At 38.5% G+C, this 23,611-nt stretch overlaps 1 protein-coding gene across 14 annotated transcripts in view; it reads left to right on the top strand.

The window, feature by feature from the left end:
• NFYA (nuclear transcription factor Y subunit alpha) overlaps positions 1-23,528 on the top strand; it is a 25,911-nt gene extending 2,383 nt beyond the window's left edge. For 6 of the 14 annotated variants that reach the window (XM_065912234.1, XM_065912236.1, XM_065912237.1 and 3 more), the window contains 9 exons: positions 4,807-4,952; positions 6,510-6,596; positions 9,352-9,498; positions 14,477-14,608; positions 14,812-14,917; positions 16,023-16,189; positions 17,400-17,573; positions 18,615-18,716; positions 20,941-23,528. In XM_065912234.1, the coding sequence (XP_065768306.1) occupies positions 4,878-4,952; positions 6,510-6,596; positions 9,352-9,498; positions 14,477-14,608; positions 14,812-14,917; positions 16,023-16,189; positions 17,400-17,573; positions 18,615-18,716; positions 20,941-20,994 (1,044 nt within the window). In that variant the 5' untranslated portion in view covers positions 4,807-4,877 and the 3' untranslated portion in view covers positions 20,995-23,528. The remainder of the gene's footprint in view (positions 1-4,806; positions 4,953-6,509; positions 6,597-9,351; positions 9,499-14,476; positions 14,609-14,811; positions 14,918-16,022; positions 16,190-17,399; positions 17,574-18,614; positions 18,717-20,940) is intronic. The other 8 variants (XM_065912241.1, XM_065912240.1, XM_065912245.1 and 5 more) reach the window with 7 other exon arrangements.
• Positions 23,529-23,611: the final 83 nt, after the last annotated feature.

Below are 23,611 nucleotides of genomic sequence, written 5' to 3' on the forward strand. Positions count from 1 at the left end.
CAGTAATCTGACCTTTAGCTTTCTCTTGACATGTGGCCTTTTAGCCTGCTGTTTTATATGTGGAAATTTTTCTCTTTGTTTTTATGCTATGTCTTCATTTGGAGCACTCCATTCCCTTCCACTTCGTCACATGTAAATCGTACTTATGCTTAAGACCAAGTCAGATGCCACATTTTCTTCTAGAGACTTCATGTCTATCCCCAGTTTTTGTCCTTCAAACTCTTTTGTTTGTTTTTTTCCGTTAGGGATTCAGTACAGATTTTTTACTCCTTTACTAAATTTAAAGATTCTCTGAAGTTAAAAACTTATAGTTCTCCTTTTATTTCTAAAACCTTCAAGACAGCGTTTGACAGGTGGTCCATCATTAGTGGAGATTATGCAAATTAGGAACTGCAGTCCAGAAACCTTTTGGATGATGGGGATATGGGACAGCCCTTTGTTCTCTAGTCTTCTATCAAACATAGATCAGGACCTGTTGGTTGAGTTGTGAAGTCAATTTAGTGGGCCAATTCTGGTAATTTTTTTACAGTAGAATAGAGAATACCACCATTCATCTTAAGTTATACTTACAAAGATCAGTCATGAAACTTTTAGTTACTTTCTAAAATATGTTCTAAGTGCATTTGTGATATGAAATGTGTTTCTTGCTGTGAGCTGTCAAAAAGTTTGAAAACTGCTGTTCTAGCCTTTGCCTGGTAGTGATCATCAAATATAATTCTGCAGGATTTTTCACTTGTTTATTAAGGTTGAGTTAAAATGTGTGTTGGTCCAAAACAAATAGATTTCTAAGTAGTTAGCTGCATTTCAGGTTCTGTACCTTGAAGTGAGGAGGAAGAAATTTTCTTGCTAGCCAGAATAAATATATGTTCTTGCTGTCTTTGAGGAAAAGACATTCAAACTTTGAGTTAGGAGCAAGAACTAGACAGACTAAATCCAGCTGACTTAATTCTGTCAGAATGTAAGCAGAAAAGCACTTGAGGAAAGACGATGTCAGATTATATTGCAGTTCTGCTAACTGAAGCTCAGTTCTGCTAACTGAAGTGGGAACATATGGCTTCACAGAAGCTGGTGGCGACCGTTCTTCACCATTAGCAGTCTAAATATCATGTGCCATACTGAATCACTCCCTCATTAATATATGACAGGAAATTGCTGTTAAACTCGAGACCCCTTCTGTTTTGACCCATCAAAGTATAGTGGATTTAAATGTTTTTAAATTGTAGCATTTGTATTACGAGGATAAACTAGTTAAAAAGAAAACCTGCATGAGATTTTTATCAGTCATTTCTCTGCACTTCCAGTATGATGTATATTTCTGGAAATTAGGGGTCAAGGAAAAAAATCTCACACAGAAAGGGGATTGGAGGTGGAGTGGGTTGTTAAAATACAGAGGACATTCCTTGTTTAGACATAAAGGATAATCATTTTAAGTGTACGTTTTGATGGATTTTGATAAATTTATTCACAAATGCAACCACCGCCATAATGAAAATATAAAACATTTTATCACCCCAGAAAGTTCCAGATGCTCTATCCCAGTCAACTTCCCTCTTCCCCTGTTTTCCATTTCCAGGAAACAACTGATCTGCCTTCTGTCTCTGGATTACTGTTACCTTCTCAGGGTTTCCTGTAAATGAAATCACACTACTCATGACCTTTAATTTGTAATTTTATTAGCTTAGAAACATAAATGCATTGTGTGTATTGCAGTTAGAGACCAAATGGAATTTAGGAAAGACCATTCACTTCCCTGGAAGAGCCACTTAGTCTGACCGAAAATCTGGTTTTCTGAGATTTTGTTCCCAGAATCTCTGAGGAACCAACTCAGTCAACCAGTTTAGAAGAGAGTTTTTAGAGTTTAAAAATCAGAAGGCCGATTTGTCAGTATGCAATGAGAAATAACTGTTAGGTTTACTTGTGTTACTGATCATACCTGCTCCCTGTTGGCTACTGTATATGTGAATCCAAATTATAGCTAGATGCGTGTTTGGTGAGCATTCTATTAAAGCAAGGATGGTGAGTTGAAGAACCACATGGCCATATATACCATCACACTAGGTGGCATAGTCATCCTGTCACTCATTTATGGCTCTTATACTCTGTACCGATTTGGTTGTAAGTGATAGACTTGATTGAGTTTTATTAGATTTTCCTCCCAACATTTAGTATAAAATTTTTTCGATATACAGTAGGGTTTTATAATAAATACCTGTGTACCCGTCGTATAGAGTCTGCTCTTAATGTACTGTACTTGCCTCTAATTTTAGAGAGGAATCTGTATATATCTGTGTCTAAACTTCGCCCATCAGTGCACTTCTTCCTAAATACTTGGGCATTCACTAATACTGAGACACTTTACAATCATGGTGGGTAAATCATCTCATCTACCATGTGTGTTTTCGTGGGGAGAGGTACATTGCTTTGCTGCTGTGATGTGCAGCTCATGTAATTCAATGTAACTCAGATGTAACTGTCACTCAAATTTTAGAATTTATGGATGCCTGGAAAAAGTTTGGGAGAAGATTTAAAGTTTTTGAATCAAGCTTTTATTCAGAGGTCTCATTATTACTTCGGTTTATCTAATTGTGTCCTTATTTCAAAAAGGAGCTTTCAGCTGTTAAAGTGTATGAGAAGAGTAAATTTGGGCCCTGACTTCATATTTAATGATATTTATTGTTGTTATTCAGTCGCTAAGTCATTTTTGACTCTTTGTGACCCCATGAACTGCAGCATGCCAGGCTTCCCTGACCCTCACTATCTCCCTGAGTTTGCTCAGCTCCTGTCCATTGAGTCAGTGATGCCATCCAACCATCTCATCGTCTATTGCCGTCTTCTCCTCTTGCCCTCAATCTTTCCCAGCATCAGTCTTTTCCAGTGAGTCTTTTCTTCACATGAGGTGGCCAAAGTATTGGAGCTTTAGCTTTAGCACCAGTCTTTCCAATGAATATTCAGGGTTGATCTTAAGGATTGACTGGTTGGATCTCCTTGCAGTCCAAGGGACTCTCAAGAATCTTCTCAAACACCACAGTTCAAAAGCATCAATTCTTCAGTGCTCAGCCTGCCTTATGGTCCAACTCTCACATACATACATGACTAGTGGAAAACCCATAACTGACTTTATGGACCTTTGTCGGCAAAGTGATGTCTCTGCTTCTTAATTCGCTGTTTCAGTTTGTCATAGCTGTTATTCCCAGGAGCAAGTGTCTCAATTTTGTGGCTGCGATCACCGTCCACAGTGATTGTGGAGCCCAAGAAAATGAAACATGACACTGTTTCCACATTATCCTCGTCTGTTTGCTATGAAGTGATAGGACCGGATGCCATGATCTTCCTTTTTTGAATGTTGAGTTTTAAGCCAGCTTTTTCACTCTCTTCTTTCACCTTTATCAAGAGGCTCTTCAGATCCTGTTCACTTTCTGCCATTAAAGTGGTATCATGGGCATATTGGAGATTGTTGATGTTTCTCCCGGTGATCCTGATTCCATCTTGTACTTCATCCAGTCGAGCATTTCATGTGATATATGCTCTGTATATAAGTTAAAGAAGGAGGGTGACAATACACAGCCTTGACATACTCACTTCTTTCCTAATTTTGAACCAGTCTGTTTTTCCATGTCCAGTTCTAAATGTTGCTGCTTGTCCTGCACACAGGTTTCTCAGGAGGCAGGTAATGTGGTCTGGTATTCCTGTCTCATTAAGAATATTCCACAGTTGTGATCCAAACAAAGGCTCTAGCGTGGTTGATAAAGCAGAAGTAGATTTTTAGGGGGGGTAGGAATTCCCTTGCTCTTTTTTTTTCTTAATGATATTAAAAACATAAAAATTTTTAATGTTTGAAGCAATCGTAGAGACACAGTATCATTGTGATAAAATGATAAAGACAAAAGAATCCTTACTCTTTGGAGGCAGATGCTGAAGTATTTATGGAGCTATGGAGTAATAAGGTGTCTGGGATTTGCTTCAAAATAATGCAGTCCATGGGGTCACGAAGAGTCAGACTCTCGAGTTGGCGGCTGAACAACAGCAATGCAGGGGGAGGGTGGGTGGAAAAATCGATGAGATATATGTGAAATAAGCTTAACCATGGGTTGAAAATTGTTGAAGTTGGGTGATTGCTATGGGGATTAGGTGGAATATTATAATGTTCTCACTATTGGGGGTATATATATGAAAATTGTCATTTAAAAAAGTTAAAATTAATAAAGAGTGGGGTATTATTAGGTATTCAGATTTATGACTGAGGGGAATGTAGATTCTTTTCAAAGAAAATGATAGCCTTGATACATAAAATTTTTTTCTTATATCTAATCTGCAAAGAGCATTTATGCCGTTTCTGTAATTCCTTTTTATTTCTTGCTCTGAATTAAAACCCAAACTCCTAAACCTTCACTGTGTCTTTCTTACTTAACACTGATAAGCAATCTGTTGGACTTCAGAGCTGGGTAATTACATACTAAATACTAAAACCTAAAATTATTGCATATCACATATAGTACAAATGTGTTACAAATTAAAGGCACAGTTCTCTAAAGTACATGTGCAGGCCTGAAAATCTGTGTTAAACGGGCCTTGTAAGAAAGTGATACTGTAGCTTAATGAGAATTTCTAAGGTGCAAGTGTTGCTCTAGTAGTACTGAAAGGGAAAGTTGCTGATGAGAAATGACTAAGCATTTTTAAATGTTAAATATCATTATCAAGATGCTCTTTAACATATTAAATGTTAATGCATATCAACAATGAATTAAATATCTGGTGAGGCCTTAACTAACAATCTTACTTTACTTTCTTTTCCTCCGTCTCTAATAGGAGTATATCTTGCAGTCTTCTAGGATCTCCAGAGTGAAACTGACTGGACAGGACTCTGACTTGGACGGACCATGGAACAGTATACAGCAAACAGCAATAGTTCAACGGAGCAAATTGTTGTACAGGCTGGACAGATTCAGCAGCAGGTATGGAAGTAAAACTGCTTTAAGCATCACAGCAATGGAGGTGATAATAGCACTACTCAGTTCTGGATTTGGGAAGCATCAGATCTTATGGTGGGTCTGGAGACTTGTGCTGAAGTACTTTTTGAAGATTGGATTTATTGTAATTTCTCTAATTTTCTCTGTTCAGAAGTCTCTCCAGTCCATGACTACTTAGAATTTGATTTCATGGGTGCCCGGTTTAGTAAACTGCCCCCTTTTATCTTAGTAGAAATCAAAAATACCTAGTCTGTTTTCAGATGGAGCTTTAAAGGGTGATTTTGTTTTCCTGGATTAAATTTGGTTGTTTCTCTTATTGATTAAGCCATCTTGTGGTCTGGTAAGGCTTTGGCCACAATAGACAAACCAAGATAGCTTCTAAGAAATCCACTATTTAATTTGATCCATCACAGTGTTTATTTTGAAAAGCTCTAGTTTAATATGAGGACAGTAGGTATCCGCACTTAGGGATAAGCACACATTAGAAAGGATTTCTGCTGCTGGTTTATTCTTAATTAAGATAGGTTGCCTTCTTGAATTTATACACAGATTACATTTCCTGATGATTTATGCCTGGGTTTGTTTTAGGGAAATTTCGCTTGTTTTTTCTCCCTAGAAGAAAATAAACTGATTGTGCATTGATTTGGCCTGTAGGCGAAAATTGGAAATGTTTTGTTTCCAAAATGGGACCTAGATAATATAGAAAAGTCATTAGTGGAGGGGTGGCAGTTGGACAGTGGGTGTTTTGATGGTGAGTTGTTGTATCTAATGACCAAAGGAAGGAGCTACTTTTTATTAAGAGATTAATTGTCAAAATTCCTTTGCTGGCTTTTCCTTCCACACAACTACAACTTCTTTCAGCTGCCTTGATAGAAAGGGAGATTCCACAGAGGACCCTCCATTCATTCATACCAGTGCCCTAGTGAGTGAATTCTTGCTGTGTCTGAAGTTACTACTAGGGATAATAAAAATTAAGTTGAGTCTATGAATATATTGCTTCTAAGGTAGTCCAACTGAGTAGTAGTAATCCTAGTTTGGGGACATGAGAGCAGTGACTTCATGAAGATATCTTTGGCTCATAGTGATTGCTTTATTCTTCCTTTCTGGTGATTGCATTCAAGTTCTAGAAGTTCTTCATTTTAGCTTCTAGGCTGCTAAAACCTGATGAACTATTTTGTTCTTGTGAACTCATTTGAGGAAATAAAAAGCATTAAAATAACTGCATGCAGAAGAATCAAATGCTTATTTTTGGAGGGAAGTGCTGCATTAAACAATTTTGTTAATGATGTGAGCTACATCGATGTTTTTGAGTCATGGAAGTGTATTTCAAGTTCTGCTCTGTAGACAAACGGCTAATGTCTGTAATCTGTTACCTTCAACAAAAAACTTCAGTATAGGGAGTCTCCAGTTTGAAAGTCTTGTGTAGGGTGGGGCTATTGAAAGAAGACCCTTCCTCTCCCACAAGAGGTAAGGTGATCTCATGTCTTGAACTCTACATTTCCTTCGTGACACATTTCACGCTCTTCCTGTTCCTGTTCTCAGCAGCAGGGTGGTGTCACTGCCGTCCAGTTGCAGACTGAGGCCCAGGTGGCATCGGCCTCAGGCCAGCAAGTCCAGACCCTCCAGGTAGTGGTGCTCTCTCTGACTCTCTGTAAGCACTGCATGAACTTCTCTTTTCGTGTCTGGTGCTGTTTGTGGTAGGATCTCACGGAGGGACGCCAAAGCCAGTTGCATGACTTTGATGCTGCTAACTTGTCTTTGAGGCCTATAAGATACCAGTTTCCTAATGCTTTGTGCTAAATCATGTAGTGATGCTGTATCAGTTTTCTGAAAAGTGCCATTTGGCTAGTATGTTTTTGGGGGAATACCTGAGAAGAAATTCTTACAAGTGGCATTAGAACCTATTTAGAGCTCAGATTCTGTAATAAGATTGCACAGTAAATTTTCTTGAACTTTGTATTATTATAATAGAGAAGAAAATATACATTTTACTAGGCTAGATTGTGCTTTATTAAAAGATCAACTCAGATATAAAATAATGATTGCATTTGACAAGATTGATCTACTCACTGAATCTTGTTAATTTCTGCCATCCTCTCACTACTTTTCTTGCGGAAGTAATGACCTTATTATTGGATCTGCAGAGATTGCCCCATAGCTATTGGTTGGACAAAAGAGAGATATGCTGTCTGTAAATCTTAGGTATTATAGCCAGTATAAGAATTCCTACTTAAACAATGCAGTTTCTTAACATTACGTATGACCAAGTTAAATACCTAAATTGGAGTTATATTTGGGCCAGTTCCTATGTAAACAGAAGAAGCAAAAGTCTTTTCTGTATTAGGTTACTTTAACTAAAATGACCATATTTTTGAGAAATGGGCAAAGTTCAAGTAGCCTGCCTTTTTCCCTCCTCTGAATGGAAATGAGTAGGACCTAGAATGTAGAACTGGCATCTCACTTCACTATTAGTACTGCTTAGCAAGCATCCTGCAGTGAACTATCCCTAATTGTAGTCATTTCACTTTACCCTTTCAGCCCTACTCCCATACCTGCCACTCATAATGTTTGATAATATACAGCCAATTCTGAACATAAATTAACCTGAAATAAGCTGAGTTTGTAGGTACTCCCAACCTATATTCAAATCTCAGAGTTCAGCAGCTTGATACTCATGTTTTTCATGCTTGCTTCATCTTATTTATACATAAAAGAGTATTGTCATTAACCACTTGTGGAATGGGAATGTAACATGCTCTTAACTGTATGGCTTCTTGTCTGATGCATGTATCCTTGTATCATCATATGTTGTAAGAACAGCAGGTTCCTTGGAGTCTCAAATGGTTCATCATGTGTATATATAGCCTGTCAGCAAAGGGAAAAGTTAAGATGATGGATAGCCAGAAAATTACAAAAATAGTTGCCTTAAAACTTGTTTACTTCTTAGGCAGATTTTACTTAAAGAAATGGAAGCACTTTATGGAGCTAATGGAAACGTTTCTTCTAGGGCTGTGATTATTTTTGGAGAATTTTAAATACTTCTTTCAGTTAGTCATGCAATAAATATTTTTAAAAATCTTTCCTAATAGAGCATGTAAAAGCATTAGTATAGCAAAGGGAATTTGATTTGGGATGGGGAAATGAGAGGAGAAAAGCAGAGGAGAATCAGATTGTAAAGTCTTTAAAAAGCAAAGTGGAATTTGTCAATGAACAGTTTAACAAAACACAGAATTTGAATGTTCCTAAAGATTCCAATATGCTCATAGGGGTGGGGAGAGCTTAATATCTAATCCTACTAATCTAGGACAGATTGATCTTTTAACTAATTACTTTATTTGAACATACTTTCACTGACATTGAGAATGATTATCTCAGATATACAAATTTTCTTTTGATCTGTTATAAATAATTCCTCAAAACAAGGATAGAATCTGAAAATGAAAGTTTTGGATTTTCAGCTATTTTGTTGAACATTTCAATTCTCGTCTAAAGTGGTTTGGTTTTTGGCTTTCAGAATGCATTCAGATAGCTAGACATTTTTATATTGGGACTCAAGATGTTACAGCACTTTCAGTGCCCTGGGTTTTAGAGTGATCCATTTACTCATTGGAGATTGAAAGTTGAGAGTTTTTTGGTACTTTGAAAATTTGTATGATTTTTATGTTTGTTAAAGCTAGAAGAACTATGCAGATATTGCAGGGTCCAGTGTGAGCAGTCCCACTGCAAAAATTGTAAATTGACCAATATATTTCTAGGCATTTTTATTAATGGGCTCCTTAAATAACCACAGGACAAGAATTCTCAGTGGTGAGGTAGAGGGTAAAAGGTACGTGTTTCATTTATGCTTGAGAAACTGTAGGGAGGAAGGGTATTCTATATAAGCTTTTGGAGCTGCTTGATGCCTCACCTGAAGTCATTGCCAGGTACAGTTTGATTTACTCCTTCCAAGTTATTTAGAATTTGCACTCCAACCACCATCCCCACCATCAGCCCTCCCTCTCATTGCCTACTCTCCGATCTTTACCCAAGACTATTCCTGGATATTGGGCTAAAAAGGCAAATAGTCTTGATGATTTGATTAAGTACTTCTCATGAGTTTAGCCTGTATTTGATGATAAACACCTTGTATCTATTGAGACTTCCCAAAGACTCTGCTTATACCCCGTTTTATCTGACTTTCAAATATTCAGTTTGGCATTTAGTTACAGATACTGTATTTTTGAAGACGACTACTTGAGGATGAGGACCTGAAATTATTTTCTTAGTGTCTCTCCTACTTTTTCCTCCTCTAGCAAGACAGCAGAGTAGTTGCAATGATTGTCTTTAGGTAGAAACCATTTTGTGTCTTATGTTATTTCATTGTTCTTATTTTACTTTATTCTAGGTCCAGGGGCAGCCATTAATGGTACAGGTCAGTGGAGGTCAGTTAATCACATCAACTGGCCAACCCATCATGGTCCAGGCTGTTCCTGGAGGACAAGGTCAAACCATCATGCAAGTACCTGTATCTGGGACACAGGGTTTGCAGCAGGTGAGTGGTATTAAAAAAAAAAAAAAAGAATATTAGAATATCAGGATAGAAGTTTTAAGAAATAAGTTGTTACAAATTGAAAATTGATACTGTATTTAATTGTGTCTTACCTTCCTTTTGCATTTAGTTGCATTTAGTCAGTTTCCCACCTTTGTAGTGTCTGTGATAGAAAGCAGAGCTATAGAGAAATTGGACATCTCTGATAAGGACTAAAGTATTAGACATGATCTTGAATCAGTGTAAATAATATAAAAAGAGAGCTTGCTAAGTAATTTCAGTCATGTCCAGCTCTGCAACCCTAAGGACTATAGCCCGCCAGACAACTCTGTCCATGGAATTCTCCAGGCATCAATACTGGGGTGCGTTTGTTACCAAAAGAGTGTGGAGGGTCTGGCTGCTCAGTACTCAAAAGCCAATAAACAGGCCAGGTTGGTGGAAGAGAGACAGGGAAGTTTGCTTTGTTTCAGATGCTGGCAACTAGAGAGGGAAGGGTGGTAGACATCTGTCCAAAGGCCGACTTTCTCCCCACCTCCCCGCCAGTGGCAACCAGTGAGGCAAGAGCTTTTATAAACAGAAGGAGGGGGCTACATACAGGAACAGCACAGTCAGCTCTGACAGTCATCTTCAAATTGCTCTTCAGTGGCCTAACCAGCATCATCTTAGTTGTTTTAGGTGTAGTTAATCTTCAGTTCCAGGGTCTGTGTGTTCCCATTTCTTTGTGGCCATTTCTTGGAATTGTGGCAGCCAATGTCCTGGGTATAGTCTGGTCATCGTGTAGTTAACTTCTCCACCTGGTGTTTTAGTGTCTGTAAGACAGCTCACAGGATATAGCTCAGGATACTATTTATAGACCTTGAGAAAGAACTAAAGGTCCTTGACTATGCTTGATGACTACATTATTATTATTATTATTATTATATTATTATTATTATTATTAGTCTCCTTTGACTGTTTTCATTTGTTTCCACATTTCTCACTTCTGTGTTTAAATTTATTGTTTGACTAAAATTTTCCACAGACAACAGGCAGGCAGAGGACGTGGTTAGGGGCAAGGACTAGAGTCCTGTTCCATTTCAGATTGCCATGCCCTGCTCTAGGGGATCTTCCCAACCCAGGGATCAAACCCACATCTCTTACATCTTCAGCATTGGCAGTCAGGACCTTTACTAGTGCCACCTGGGAAGCCCTTATAAAAAGAGCATCTAGTTTAATAAAAGTCATCATCAGTGTGTCCTTTGTTGGCTCTTCTGGGCACTGAGGGGGGAAATTTATAGTCTGCTTTGGAGATTGTTGTTTTGGGTCAGAAATGTTATCCTTTTCATTTCCTTCCATGTTATTTATACCTTATCTAGCAAGTGATGAAAGTATTTCAGTTCAAGCCTATCACACACACTTCGAGCTATACTTAGAGCAAAATATATAACCTTGAATATTTTAAAAGAACTGAAAATAAGTAATAGTTGGTTTTTCTTTTTAGGAAGTTAGGACAAGAAGAAAATGAGCAAAAGATAGGTTAAAATTAATGAAGTAGAAGACTAACAAAAATGTAGAAAACTAAATAAAAGTTGATTCTTGAAACAGACATGTAGTTAGGTAAATTCACTGGAAAGACTGATTCAGAAACCGAAAACAAAAGTAAAATTATAGGCATTTTTATCTTGTTGGCAGAAATTTAAAACACTGATTATATCCAGTGCTAGAATGGTTGTAAAGAAAATGAGGCACATTATTTTTGTTGATTTTCGAATTGTAAAGTCCTTTTGGAAGGTATCTCGCTCTTGAATACTTACGCCTTTTGATGTACCTGTCCCACTTCTGAGAACCTATTCTATAGGAAGAAAAGATAAATATGTAGGGAGAAATATACAAAGACATTTATTGCAGCATTGTACTAGCAAAAAAAAATAAAATTGTAACCTGAGTGTCTATTGGTAAAGAATCGATTGAATACATCATACTATATTCATAATGGTGTATTATGTCCTTGGACTTCCTCAGTGGCTCAGCAGTAAAGAATCTGCCTGCAATGTAGGAGACGCAGTAGATTCAGGTTCAATCCCTGGGTTGGGAAGATCCCCTGCAGAAGGGAATGGCTATCCACTCCAGTATTTTTGCCTGGAGAATCCCATGGAAAGAGGAGCCTGGTGGGCTACAGTCCATAAGGGTCACAAAGAGTCAGATACGACTGAAGTGACTCAGCACACGTTATGTCCTTGTTAAAAAGGATGAACTGTTGACTTTGGGGGAAGGGTTAATAATGAAATATTTTCTGTGAGAAATAATTTACAGAGAAGTATATGCTTAAGTCATCTCACCTTTGTATTAATAACTAATAACCAGATCCCACAGTGAGTGTGTGTGTGTGTGTGTGTGTATATGTTTATGAACTTTTTACTAAAATTTTCTAAAGCTACTTACATCTTCTGTGGTTTCATTAATATCTTCATTTTTCTGGAGTAATGTAATATGAAGTGAAGTGAAGTCGCTCAGTCGTGTCTCTCTTTGGACCCCATGGATCCCATAGCCTACCAGGCTCCTCTGTCCATGGGATTTTCCAGGCAAGAGTACTGGAGTGAGTTGCCATTTCCTTCTCCAGAGGATCTTCCCCACCCAGGGATCTAACCCAGGTCTCCCACATTATAGGCAGACGCTTTAGTGTCTAAGCCACCAGTTGAAAGAAAATTCAGCCATGCTCGATAATCAAACTTTGAAGTTTTGCATGTTCCCTTGTAATTTTGTGCACATCTCTTGGGCGTAGTTGTACACAACCATATAGTTTTATTGTTGTGTGTGTGGTGGTTTTGTTTTACTTCCTTTATTTTTAAATTCCTTCATAATGGTCAATTTGATGAATCAGAATTTCTAATACTATGTTCTTAGACATTTTGTTTTGTTTTTTTCTTGTTTTTGCTTTTATAGGTAAGGTTACTATAAATGTATTTGAATTTTATAGTTTTATTTTTTCACTTGAATTTAATCTTAGGGGAATATTTTTGGGAGTGGAGAAATTGGTTGGGCAAAGGGTAAGGTCATTTTTAAGGCTATCAGCATATTTTTGCCAAGATAGAGTTGTAGTCAGAATCAAAAATAGTTTCTACATTTCTCCATGCATAAATGTATGAGTCTTTAAATATACTTCAGTGTGTGTACTTGCCTCAGTTTCACACTGCTATTTCATTTCTGTCCTTCCTCTCATTGCCTCCTCTCCAATCCCCCTACTTGGCATGCCCTCTTCTCTGTTGAATAGAAACAGTGTGATACAGAGCTAGGAAGACTGTATGAGGAATGCAGTGACCTGAATTCATTTGCAGGTCTGCCATTAAACAGACTTTTTGATCTTGGCCAAGTTCTTTGATTGTTGGTTTTCTCATTTGAAAAATGCAGTTTATATCAGGTGATTGCTAGCGTTCATTTCAGCTGTAAATTCTGTGGGTTTTGTAGGATTTCTCTTTTTTGGGGGCCGTTAAGAGAAGACATTGAAAAGGTTATCTTATTCCCCTCACTCCAAGAAGCACTCTAACTAATCAAACCATCTTGGAAAAATTATTTTCTGTTAATGTTGCATGACATGGCTCTAGGTATGATTCCATAACCTCCCATAGAGCACTTAAAATTTCAATCCATTTTTATTAGAGATTACTTTAGTGTGTTTTTTTTTAATAACCATGTCTTTTAGAAGTGTACTTCACCTTTTTTTGGATTGTACCTTCTGTTTTAGAATTCCAGTGAAACCTATGCTTTCTCCTTAGATTAAGATCCATGGCTTGATACAGACAATGGAACTAAAGTAGAGAGCCAAAAAACAGATGTAGGAATATTGGAAATTGGTATAACAAATATAGTATAAAGTATCAGTGAAGAAATGGTTCAAGAATTGTATCAAAAAGGAAAATTGATCTCTACCTCATACTGTATCAAAAACACTTGCTAGATAGATTACAGATCTAACTATAAAAAAGGCATACTTGCAAACTCTGTTCATAGGAATATTTTCTTTGTGACATGGGGTAGAGAAGGATTTCTTAAAAACCAAAAAAAAAACCCAAGAAACAATTTTATAACTTTAAAAATTTGGTGTATGTCAAAATGTATCATAAAATAAAGGTAGAAGACATAATTTGGAGAAGATATTTTTAACGTTTAATGGGGTTTGTGTCCAGAATACATTTTTTAAAATTCTCTATATGTGTTGATATGAAAGTAACAGTCGAATAGAAAAATGGGCAAAGAATATGAATAGATAGAAGAGGAAACCCTACTGACCAATAATAGGTATTCCTTGCTATCCAAAAACAGGTAGAAATAGATCCAGGTAACCAGATAAATTTCTTGTTTGCTTATTTACCAACACTTTCTAATTTAACTTGTTAAATTTCAGTGTTGACTGCAGGGGTATCTAATATGATAATACCCCTTTCTGTACAAAATCTTTTAAGGATTTTGTGTGTGTGTGTATGTGTGTGTGTATTTATAGAATCCCAGCTGGAAAATGTAGAAATTACTTAGTAATTTTTTTCAATATTTTGTTATAAAAAACTTCAAACATAGACAAAAACAAAGAGAATAAAACGGCAAATCCTCATCATCCATTTTAACACACAGACTAGTATTTTAATGTTTAAATCTATTTTCATCTATTTTCCCTAACTCAAGGATTATTTTGAATATATACACCACCATTTCACCTATCAAAAATACTTCAGGGTATATTTTTAAGTGAATAAGCTTTTAGAAATTATTCCCGATGCCAGCAACATCATCCTTAATATCATCCAGTATCCAGACAGTGATCAAAATTCCTCAGTTTCATAAATGGAAAACAAGCTGTCTCTAATTCATAAGAGAGCAGAACAGAACTTGTGTTTTTCTCCCTCTCCAGAGCATTTCCTGCCTTCTAGAGGAATTTGAGTAACTAACACTCCAGGACCAGTGGAGACCAGTGTCCGCAGGGCGCTAATCTCGGTGTTCTCTTCTGCAGATACAGTTGGTCCCACCGGGACAGATCCAGATCCAGGGTGGGCAGGCTGTGCAGGTGCAGGGCCAGCAGGGCCAGACCCAGCAGATCATCATCCAGCAGCCCCAGACGGCCGTCACTGCTGGCCAGACGCAGGTAACGCCACTGTCTCTCCACGGCGTCCACAGGAGCACAGCTGCTTTGGGAGGGTCAGAACCGGGTAGAGTATTTCTCATGTAGTAGAAATGCAGAAGAAAACTATCGCCAAAATGCCTTTTTCCTAAAAAGGACTGCATGTTCCTTCTTTCTTGTGGTGTCTTTGGAATGTATTAAATTGTGTCATGATTTGTGTCCTACAGACACAGCAGCAGATTGCTGTCCAGGGGCAGCAAGTGGCACAGACTGCTGAAGGGCAGACCATCGTCTATCAGCCAGTTAATGCCGATGGTACCATCCTCCAGCAAGGTACGAGTGCCGGCATCTCTGTGGGACTTTGGGGGGGCGTCCTGTTCATCTTGAGCAAATGACTGCTTTAAAGAAATTGTGTGGTGACCTCTATACAATGTACTTTTAAAACAACAACTAAAATGATTTCCTTCAAGTCTCCATTGATTGTTAGTTCTTTGTCACTCATATGTGACTGGTGTTGATTCCATTTGTAGGAGAACTACAGTAGTTGTTAAAGACAACCACTATGACCCTAGGGATTATATAAGCTTTTTATTCTTTCAAAGAACTGTTCTCTAAATGGAAGATTAGAAATACAGAGTTTCTTTAGTGGTAGAGAAATATATCACTGCTGCTTTTTTTCTTTTTCCCCCGAGCCACTTCGTTATTAATTTATTCCAAAAGACTTATATGACCACTGTGTATGCAGCACATTACTGAAAACAGTTTTCTTCTCAAAGACACTTTAGTCTAGTAAGCAAGATATGAATGTAACCAAATAAATACCACCTTATTAGTAGTATGTGTTCTGTGACTGAAGGTTTGTCTTGTGATTAAAATTTGGCAGTACACAAGATCCAGTGAGTGCAGGCAGCATGCTCTCCTATGACTCAGGAGAGAGCCAGAACAGGCATAGCTCAGAGAATGATGAACAAATCCTCAAGTGCTGCTGTTGAAGTTTGGGGGCTTGGCATGCCTGGTTTAATTTTAAGATTTAGTCCTATAGCTGTCTCATTGTCAGTTTAAACAGTTTTTAAAGAATCTTCATCCGAAGCAGGTGATTTATATAAAAACAGTGGCTATAGCTGAAGTCAGAGTGACTCATAGAAGGGGAAGCCTCCAAAATATTTGGTCACCCATTGAAAACTTTTTCAACTCAGTATGGGTAGTTTTATTCAAAACTAGATCCCATATAGTTATTAACATGTCTAAAGTTGTGATTACTTGGATTATATACAACAGGCAAGACAGAGAATGGAAGAGTGCATTTTCTCCCCTTGTGCTCAAAGGGCATGTTTTTCCAGGATTAATAAGTATGTGCCAGATAGAAGAGGGACTAACTGTGTTCCCTTCTTTCTGTATACCTGTTTTTTTGTTTGTTTTATGTTTTATTTTCTTAAAGTTACAGTCCCTGTTTCAGGCATGATCACCATCCCCGCAGCCAGTCTGGCAGGAGCGCAGATTGTTCAGACGGGAGCCAACACCAACACAACCAGCAGTGGGCAAGGGACTGTCACTGTGACACTACCAGTGGCAGGCAATGTGGTCAATTCAGGTGGGATGGTCATGGTAAGAAAATTGATTTCTCATTTCATTGTTCTTCTCTATAGTTTATTTTTCTATATATCTTTGTCTTCGAAAATTTCTTCAGCTTGTGTTTTTAAAATCTCTTATGAAGCTTGTGTATAATCCTGACCTCTTGAGACTTAGATTAATCCCTTAAGACACAGTGGTCTACTTTTACAATAAACATTACAGTAAACCATAACTCATTCTGTGTACCTGCTGTGTGCCAGAGACTATTCTAAGTGCTAGAGATATAGCAGAAGAAAAGCAGATGTAAATATTCACTTTTCTGGAAACTTACTCATAATTCATTTGGAGAAGGAAATGGCAACCCACTCCAGTATTCTTGCCTGAAGAATCCCACGGACAAAGGAGCCTGGTGGGTTACAGTCCATGGGGTCGCAAAGAGTTGGACACAGCTGAGCAACTAACACACACACACATTCATAATTCCAATGAAGAGAGTTATAGACTACTAATCTTTGGGAAGTAGAAAGTATACGGCCCAAAGTGGGTGAAACAAAAATGTTCAAAATTAGAAAGGTTGTAGTCAATAGAGAAACCAAAAAAAATGTGTGATGTAAATATGTTGGGAAGAGGGGAAGGAGAGTTGACTGTAAACTCATATGTCAAAATAGGTTGTCAGTGTACAATACCTAAAATGGTTAAGCTAAGAAAGAACAGGTATTAGAAACCTACACAGCAGTGGAGGAGTCCACTAGAAGAAACAATATAACCATCTAAAGTTGTTATTATTGGGAAGGTAGTGGAATCCTGTTTGTTCCTGAAAATATGGGTTGAATTGTATAGTAAGTTAACAATTATGTAATTAAACGCAGTTAGCAGCGCTTGGTCCATTTGAACCTTTCTTTCTTTGTGTTTCCCTTGTGCTCTTTTGCTGCCTATGATTACCGTTCATGACCATTAGATGGCAGCAGACATTCTTAGAAAATGGAGCTTTGCGTGGACAAAAACCTGGACATGGTTATGTTGTTTCTCAGTGTGGGTCCTTGACCCCCTATTACAGAATCATCTGGAAAATTTGTTTAAAATGCAGGCCTTAAGTGTAAACGTTCTCCAGGAACCTGCATTCAACAAATGCCCTATAAAGCTACTCGTCTTAGCATTCAGAAGAACAGGGACCAAGAAATTGTTTCCCATGTCCATACTTCATGTCACTACTTAATAAGCTCTGATTTTTCTCTTCACACAGATGGTACCTGGTGCTGGCTCTGTGCCTGCAATCCAGAGAATCCCTCTCCCTGGGGCCGAGATGCTTGAAGAAGAGCCTCTCTATGTCAATGCCAAACAGTACCACCGAATACTTAAGAGGAGACAAGCCCGGGCTAAATTAGAGGCAGAAGGGAAAATTCCAAAAGAAAGAAGGGTATGTATAACACTGTGATGGATACAGGTTGAGAACAGCAGGGTTCTACTTCTGAAATAACCTTTTATGTGGTTAGTTTCCTTGAGTACCTTCCAGACTTTAAAGTTTGACAGCTGTTACTTTTTGTAATGGTACTTATTATTGCTGTATGGAGCTGCAACTATAATATTTAAAAAATAACTGCAACATAAATAGCGTTTGCTGTTGTTGTTGGTTTTTTGTTTTTAAATCTTCCATAAAGTCCAGAGGTGGACTTCCCTGGTGGCTCAGACAGTAAAGAATCCACCTCCAGTACAGGATACCCAGGTTTGATCTCTGGGTTGGGAAGATCCCCTGGAGAAGGGAAAAATGGTTACCCACTCCAGTATTCTTGCCTGGAGAATCCATAGACAGAGGAGCCTGGTGGGCTACAGTCTATGAGGTTGCAAAGAATCAGACACGACTGAGCGACTAACACAAAGTGCAAAGATGTATTGTCTTAGGCTGTGGTAATCTTCAAGACCGTTTTCATCCTCTTACTGTCCTGATTTCTTGGTATGCTGTCCATAGTCCAAGATGACTGCCTGGTCTCTAGCCAAGGTGCAAAGGGAGTAAGGAAACTTTCTTTCAAGGAAACATCCAAAAAGTTCCATAATCACATTAGCCAGAATTTAATTACATGGCCACACTTACCTGCAAATAAGGCTAGGACATGCCATCTCTTTAATGAGACTGTACCAGCTAAAATTCGGTTTGTTACCAAAGCAAAAGGGAGGATATATATTGAGAGGTAGGTGGTGATCTCTGCTATATCTTTGGGGAATCTGTATTTAGTTATTACTCATTTGACATTTACATTCTTAGGATAGATAGATATGGTTAGCTGCTGTTTATGTTTTCTCTAAGATTTCTCCATAATACAAGGTCATAATTGCCCCTGGTGGCTTTGATCACAGCCGTCCTAAACTTTTGAGCATTGGAGAGAGCTGTGCTGGTTTCAGCTAGTAACTTGGTTTCTCTTGTATTTTTTATTTATTTATTTTTTGTTTTCTCTTGTTTTAGAAATATTTGCATGAATCTCGGCACCGTCATGCCATGGCACGGAAGCGTGGTGAAGGTGGACGATTTTTCTCTCCAAAGGAAAAAGATAGTCCTCATATGCAGGTAAGAGGATTTATACCTTTTATTCTTAGCTTTATTGCCTTGAATCTTCTTGGGTGGAAGCCTTTACAGTGTCCTCTTGCTATTTTCACACTAGGAACAAATCAGTCTCTAAACTGGATGCAACATTGTGTATCTTGGAGTCTCTTTCTTCTTAAAAGAACTAAGGTCTATGATCTAGTGGCCTTTTTTCCTCTCAGTCTTTTCCAGTTACTACTATTAATGCCTTCTTGAAATTCTCACTTTTTTTGATTTTCAGAGAACAAGTTTATTCCCTAGTGTAGCAGTAGCAGCAGCTAACACTTAACTGCTGTGTGCCAGCCATTACCTTAGCACTTTCATAAGCATTTTATCACTGACTCTTTACAACAGCCTCGACTCCCATGAGGTGTGAATTACAGTTTCCATTTTACATTTGAATCTGGGGTTTAGAGGGGTTAGCTCATTTGCCTACAGTAAAGTATCTAATAAAATGCAATGTGTCCAAAGTAAAACTCTTGGTTTTTATTTTATTTTTAAACCTAAACCAGACACTCATCTCAAGTCACATGTCCCTTCACCCAATTATTAAAGCTAGAGTTGCCCAGTTTTTGAAGTCCTCTTGGTTTTAACTCTAAACTATGCTCTGAATCAGCTTACTTTTCCCCTCCCAACTGCTGTCAGGCTAGACTAACCCTCTCTTCTTTGCTTCAGTTAAGGCAACAGCTACCCAGTCTCCCTACTTCCCCTCTTATGCCCCTCCAGTTCACTCTCCACATCTTAGTGTACATATCATATCACATCACTAGCCTCTTCCCTTCCACTCCTGCCCTTTTCCATTTGCACGGAGACTAAAATTGAAAGTGCTTACCATGGCCAGCAGGGCCCTGTAGGATCTAGCTCCTGTCCGCCTTTGGCTTTATTTCCTCCTGCTTCTCGGTCTTTATGCTCTTGCTCTACTGTTCAAGAACCTCTGTCTTTAAAATAGTTTATCTGTAAAGCTTTTCATGCCATCCTTTTGCATAACTGTCTCCATATCTTTTAGGTCTTGGTTTCAATCTGAGAGGCCATATCCAGAGGTCTCTTCTACTCCATTATTGTCTCACATCTTCCTTTTGAGTACAGTAATAATCGTTTTATTTGTGTGATTGTGCAGTGGTTGTCTACTCTAGACTATAAGCTGTGTAGAGAATCAAGAATTGTTGTTTTCCATTGTATTTAGCATAATACCCATTCAGAAACGAGCATCAGTAAGTTTCTGTTGAATAGGTTCCTCCCATTATTCTGTTCCTCCCATACAGAAGCTTTATTCTGAAGACCCATCACATTCCAGCCTCACTGTTGTCCAGTCCATCTTTATAAGATAGTGCTTTCTTAATCACAGTACTTAGTGTATGGAGAGAACTCAGAAAATGTTGGTTATTGGTCTTCCTCTTTGATCAAGACTCAGCCTCTTGTCCTACCACCCCTAGAAATGTTTCAGCTTTTTCTTGGATCATGCCAGTTGAGGCTTCAGAGCCTTCGTAGGAACCTTCCTCAGTGCCTTCAGAGGAACTGAAGGTGGTTGTTATGTAGTGGGGTTTTGTGTGTATGGTAGCACTACATGGCTTGCAGGATCTTAGTTTCCCGACCAGGGAGTGAATGTAAGCCACAGCAGTGGGAGCACCAGACCCACCACTGGACTGCCAGGGAACTCCCAGTCTTAACAGTGCAGGTTTTTTGTAAAAGGCAGGCAGCAGGCAGAGTTAAGTGGAAAGAAGATTAAGTCGGAGTCAAGAGATTTGAGAATTAATTTTTGCTGGGCTTGTCACTAACTTTGATTCTAGTCCAGGCTTCAGGTATACCTGCAAAATGAGTGCATTAAAGTAAATAAAATCCAGTGTCCTTCCCAGCCCTGCCAAGTGCTCAGTATTTAAATAATGAAAATATACAACATGACTTGGTTTCTCTAGGTCTGTTTTTAGCCGCCTAGGGATCCTTAATCCCTAAGTGTGTAGAGCACAGCACAGGTGTTAAAAAAGGGAGATACTCTCAACTCTGGAGTGTTCAGTCATGGAGTGCCAGGCCAGACTTGAAATGTTTTTCTAAGAATAAAGTTTATTGTCTCTTCTTTCCTAATGGAATTGCATTGCAGTCCATGCATGCAGACATAGTATTTGTGTACTTCCCTTGGTGATAAGTAGTGAGAGCCATGAATTCCCAGTTGCTTTTGCAAAGGACTTTAATTGTTACTGTGCTTTCTTTGTAGGATCCAAATCAAGCAGATGAAGAGGCTATGACACAGATCATCCGAGTGTCCTAACCCCAGGCCATGTGATGGAGCTGATCAAGGCCATATTCCTCACACTGTTTCCCACTGTTCCAGGGAAATTGATCAACTCTTCCAATGGGACACTGACCATCACATTCTGCCCTTTTCTACAGGACAGAAACCACTTAGTTTTTAATAAGTGGCTCAGTATTATAATTGCAAGGATGTCTGGCAAACTGAAGTTGCAAGCCTTTGTCTCACCCTTTCTGTCAGGACTTATCTCGGACTGTTGCTGACATTGACATTTCATGGATTGGGATGATGCAAAGGACTCATGCCAGCCCAGCAGTACACACATAGCACTTGTGTTCACTGGTGATGCCAGCCATCTGAGCAGAGAACAACCTTCTCAACCTAAACTTGGATTGGGGAAGCTGCAGCCCATTACTTCCCATGGATTCTGAACAGCACCCATCCCTCTAATGGGAGATCTCAGACTGACTGATGGACCTTTTGCATTCAGAGATGGTTTCCAGGCAAGGAAGCTCCATCTCATGATATGGAAACAATAAATTCTCTGAGATACATTCATCTAATCTGTGGTAATAATAAGAATCTCTTCTACCCAAATGATAGGTTGGGATTTTTGGACTCCAGCCAAGAAAAAGCTAACTCTGGGGATAGAATGATAAAAGATTCAAGCACTAAAAACATAAATTGCTGGATCTCTCAGCTTTCACAAGGTGTGGTCTACTTGTCTGGTGACAGGTCATATGGACCATAGTTCTTGCTGAGGCTACTTGTAAGACGATTTAGAGGGTACTGGACCTTGAAACTGCCTTTCCTTAGTAGAAAACAAAATTATACAACTTCTGTGCTGAAGTACTGAGGACATGTATAGTAACTCCAAAACAGCAAAACTAGAAATTTTCAATCATAGGCTTTGTGACAGCATTTGGGGAATAGAAAGGTTCGTGTGTGTTTCAGTCCAGAAGGACAAAGAGTAGCATATATACCCTTGTGATGTCATATAGCATGATTTGCCAGTGGATGGATGCCTGGGATGGATCATTATAATGAAGAGAAGAATTACATTTATACTCTAACCTTTTAACAAGCATGGAAAGGAAGTCTGAGATTTGACCCTTGACAGTTTCTGGAAAGCACTGTTCAGTCAAGCTGGCCGGGACCGAATCCAGGTTGCCTGCTGGAGTGTGAGTTGGATGCTGGCTTCAGTCCTGCTGTGCTGTGTGCTGGCCCCAGAGAGTGAACATTCTCATTCTTCCATGGCAGCTGATATTTGGTACCAGTTTCCGTTCGTTTCCCCTTTTCTCCATAGGTCTTGTGCAGAAAGGCTTTCACTTTGCATCCATGTTCTGGGGATAAAGTGCAGACTGGAGATAGAAATTCCTGCAGTGTCAGGAGCAGGGCCGAAGCCCCCAAAGTGGGCTATGCCTCAGAAAACCTCAGAAAAAAAATGTTTCTTTTCTAGATGTGGAACCCTGGGAGAACAAGGTGATTTCAGAAGAGCTGCTGTTTTTTTCTTTTTTTAGAAACAAGGAAAAGTTTGTAATTCTTTCAAAGAACATTTGGTTTTGATTTCAATACCAAGACTAGAAATTGGCTCTTCCTTTGATATCACTCTGGCTGTATTAAGAGGAAAAAGAAATTAAACCCACCAAAGAAAACATCACAAAAGGAAATCAATGTAATGGTACAAAACAGAGGTACAGAGCTGTGCAGAGAAAGCAGGAAGTGAAGTATCTCCCTACTCCCTTGAGTCTACTCATCTGTCCTGGCTTCCAGATGTCAGAAGGGGTTGACCCTTTGGTGTTGACTTTATTTGGTAAGCCCCAGGTTCTTCAGATGACAGATGACTAAAAACAATGAGGAGTTTTTATCCTTTGGTTTTGTTTAGGAGTCTTCAAGATGCAGAGTTCAGAAAGAAATTACTCAGACCTAATTTCTAGTACTTAAGCCAACAACAGCAGTTCTAAAATGCTATTTATTTGTGTCTGTAAGATTGTACATATACTACCAACCTCATACTGTTGTGGATTTTTTTCTCACAAGTTTGGGTTGTTTTTTTTTTTTATGAAATGCTTCAATTGTCATTTTGTCATTGCATTTCAGATAGCTCATGACCGTTTTATTGTCATTTTAGCACATAATAACCCACAAAGTGGGGGTGAGGTTTGGATTTTTTTCTTTGTAGTTCTTTTATTCATTTGTCCTTGTGACTATAGTGATGCAAAAAGAGTGAATGGATGAGTGAATAATTGGTTTAATACATAGTTATTTTACTTAAGTGCTTTTTTTGGCAGAATAATTGTAAATGTACATATTTTAATTGCACTGGTACATTGAACATGTCAGTATCTATACCACTGGACCAACAGAGCATTTTTAGAGCATTTTTCTGGCTAATGGATGTCTGGTAATAATGTCTTGATTTTCCTTCGGGACTCAACTACATAGAAGGGTTTGGGTTTTTCCCCCCCTCAGCAGTGGAAGAAGCACAGGTGATGGATCATTGATGTCATTTCAATTATTATTTTTTAAAATAAATATAAAAATGCTAAAAAGTGTCTTGAATTTTGAGGAGTCTACCTCCCATGGGTTCTGGATTGTGTTTCTTATGTATTGCCATCTTTGTAAACACAGGTGC

The sequence above is a fragment of the Muntiacus reevesi genome, chromosome 20 (genome assembly GCF_963930625.1).
Source record: "Muntiacus reevesi chromosome 20, mMunRee1.1, whole genome shotgun sequence".
Lineage (NCBI taxonomy): Eukaryota > Metazoa > Chordata > Mammalia > Artiodactyla > Cervidae > Muntiacus > Muntiacus reevesi.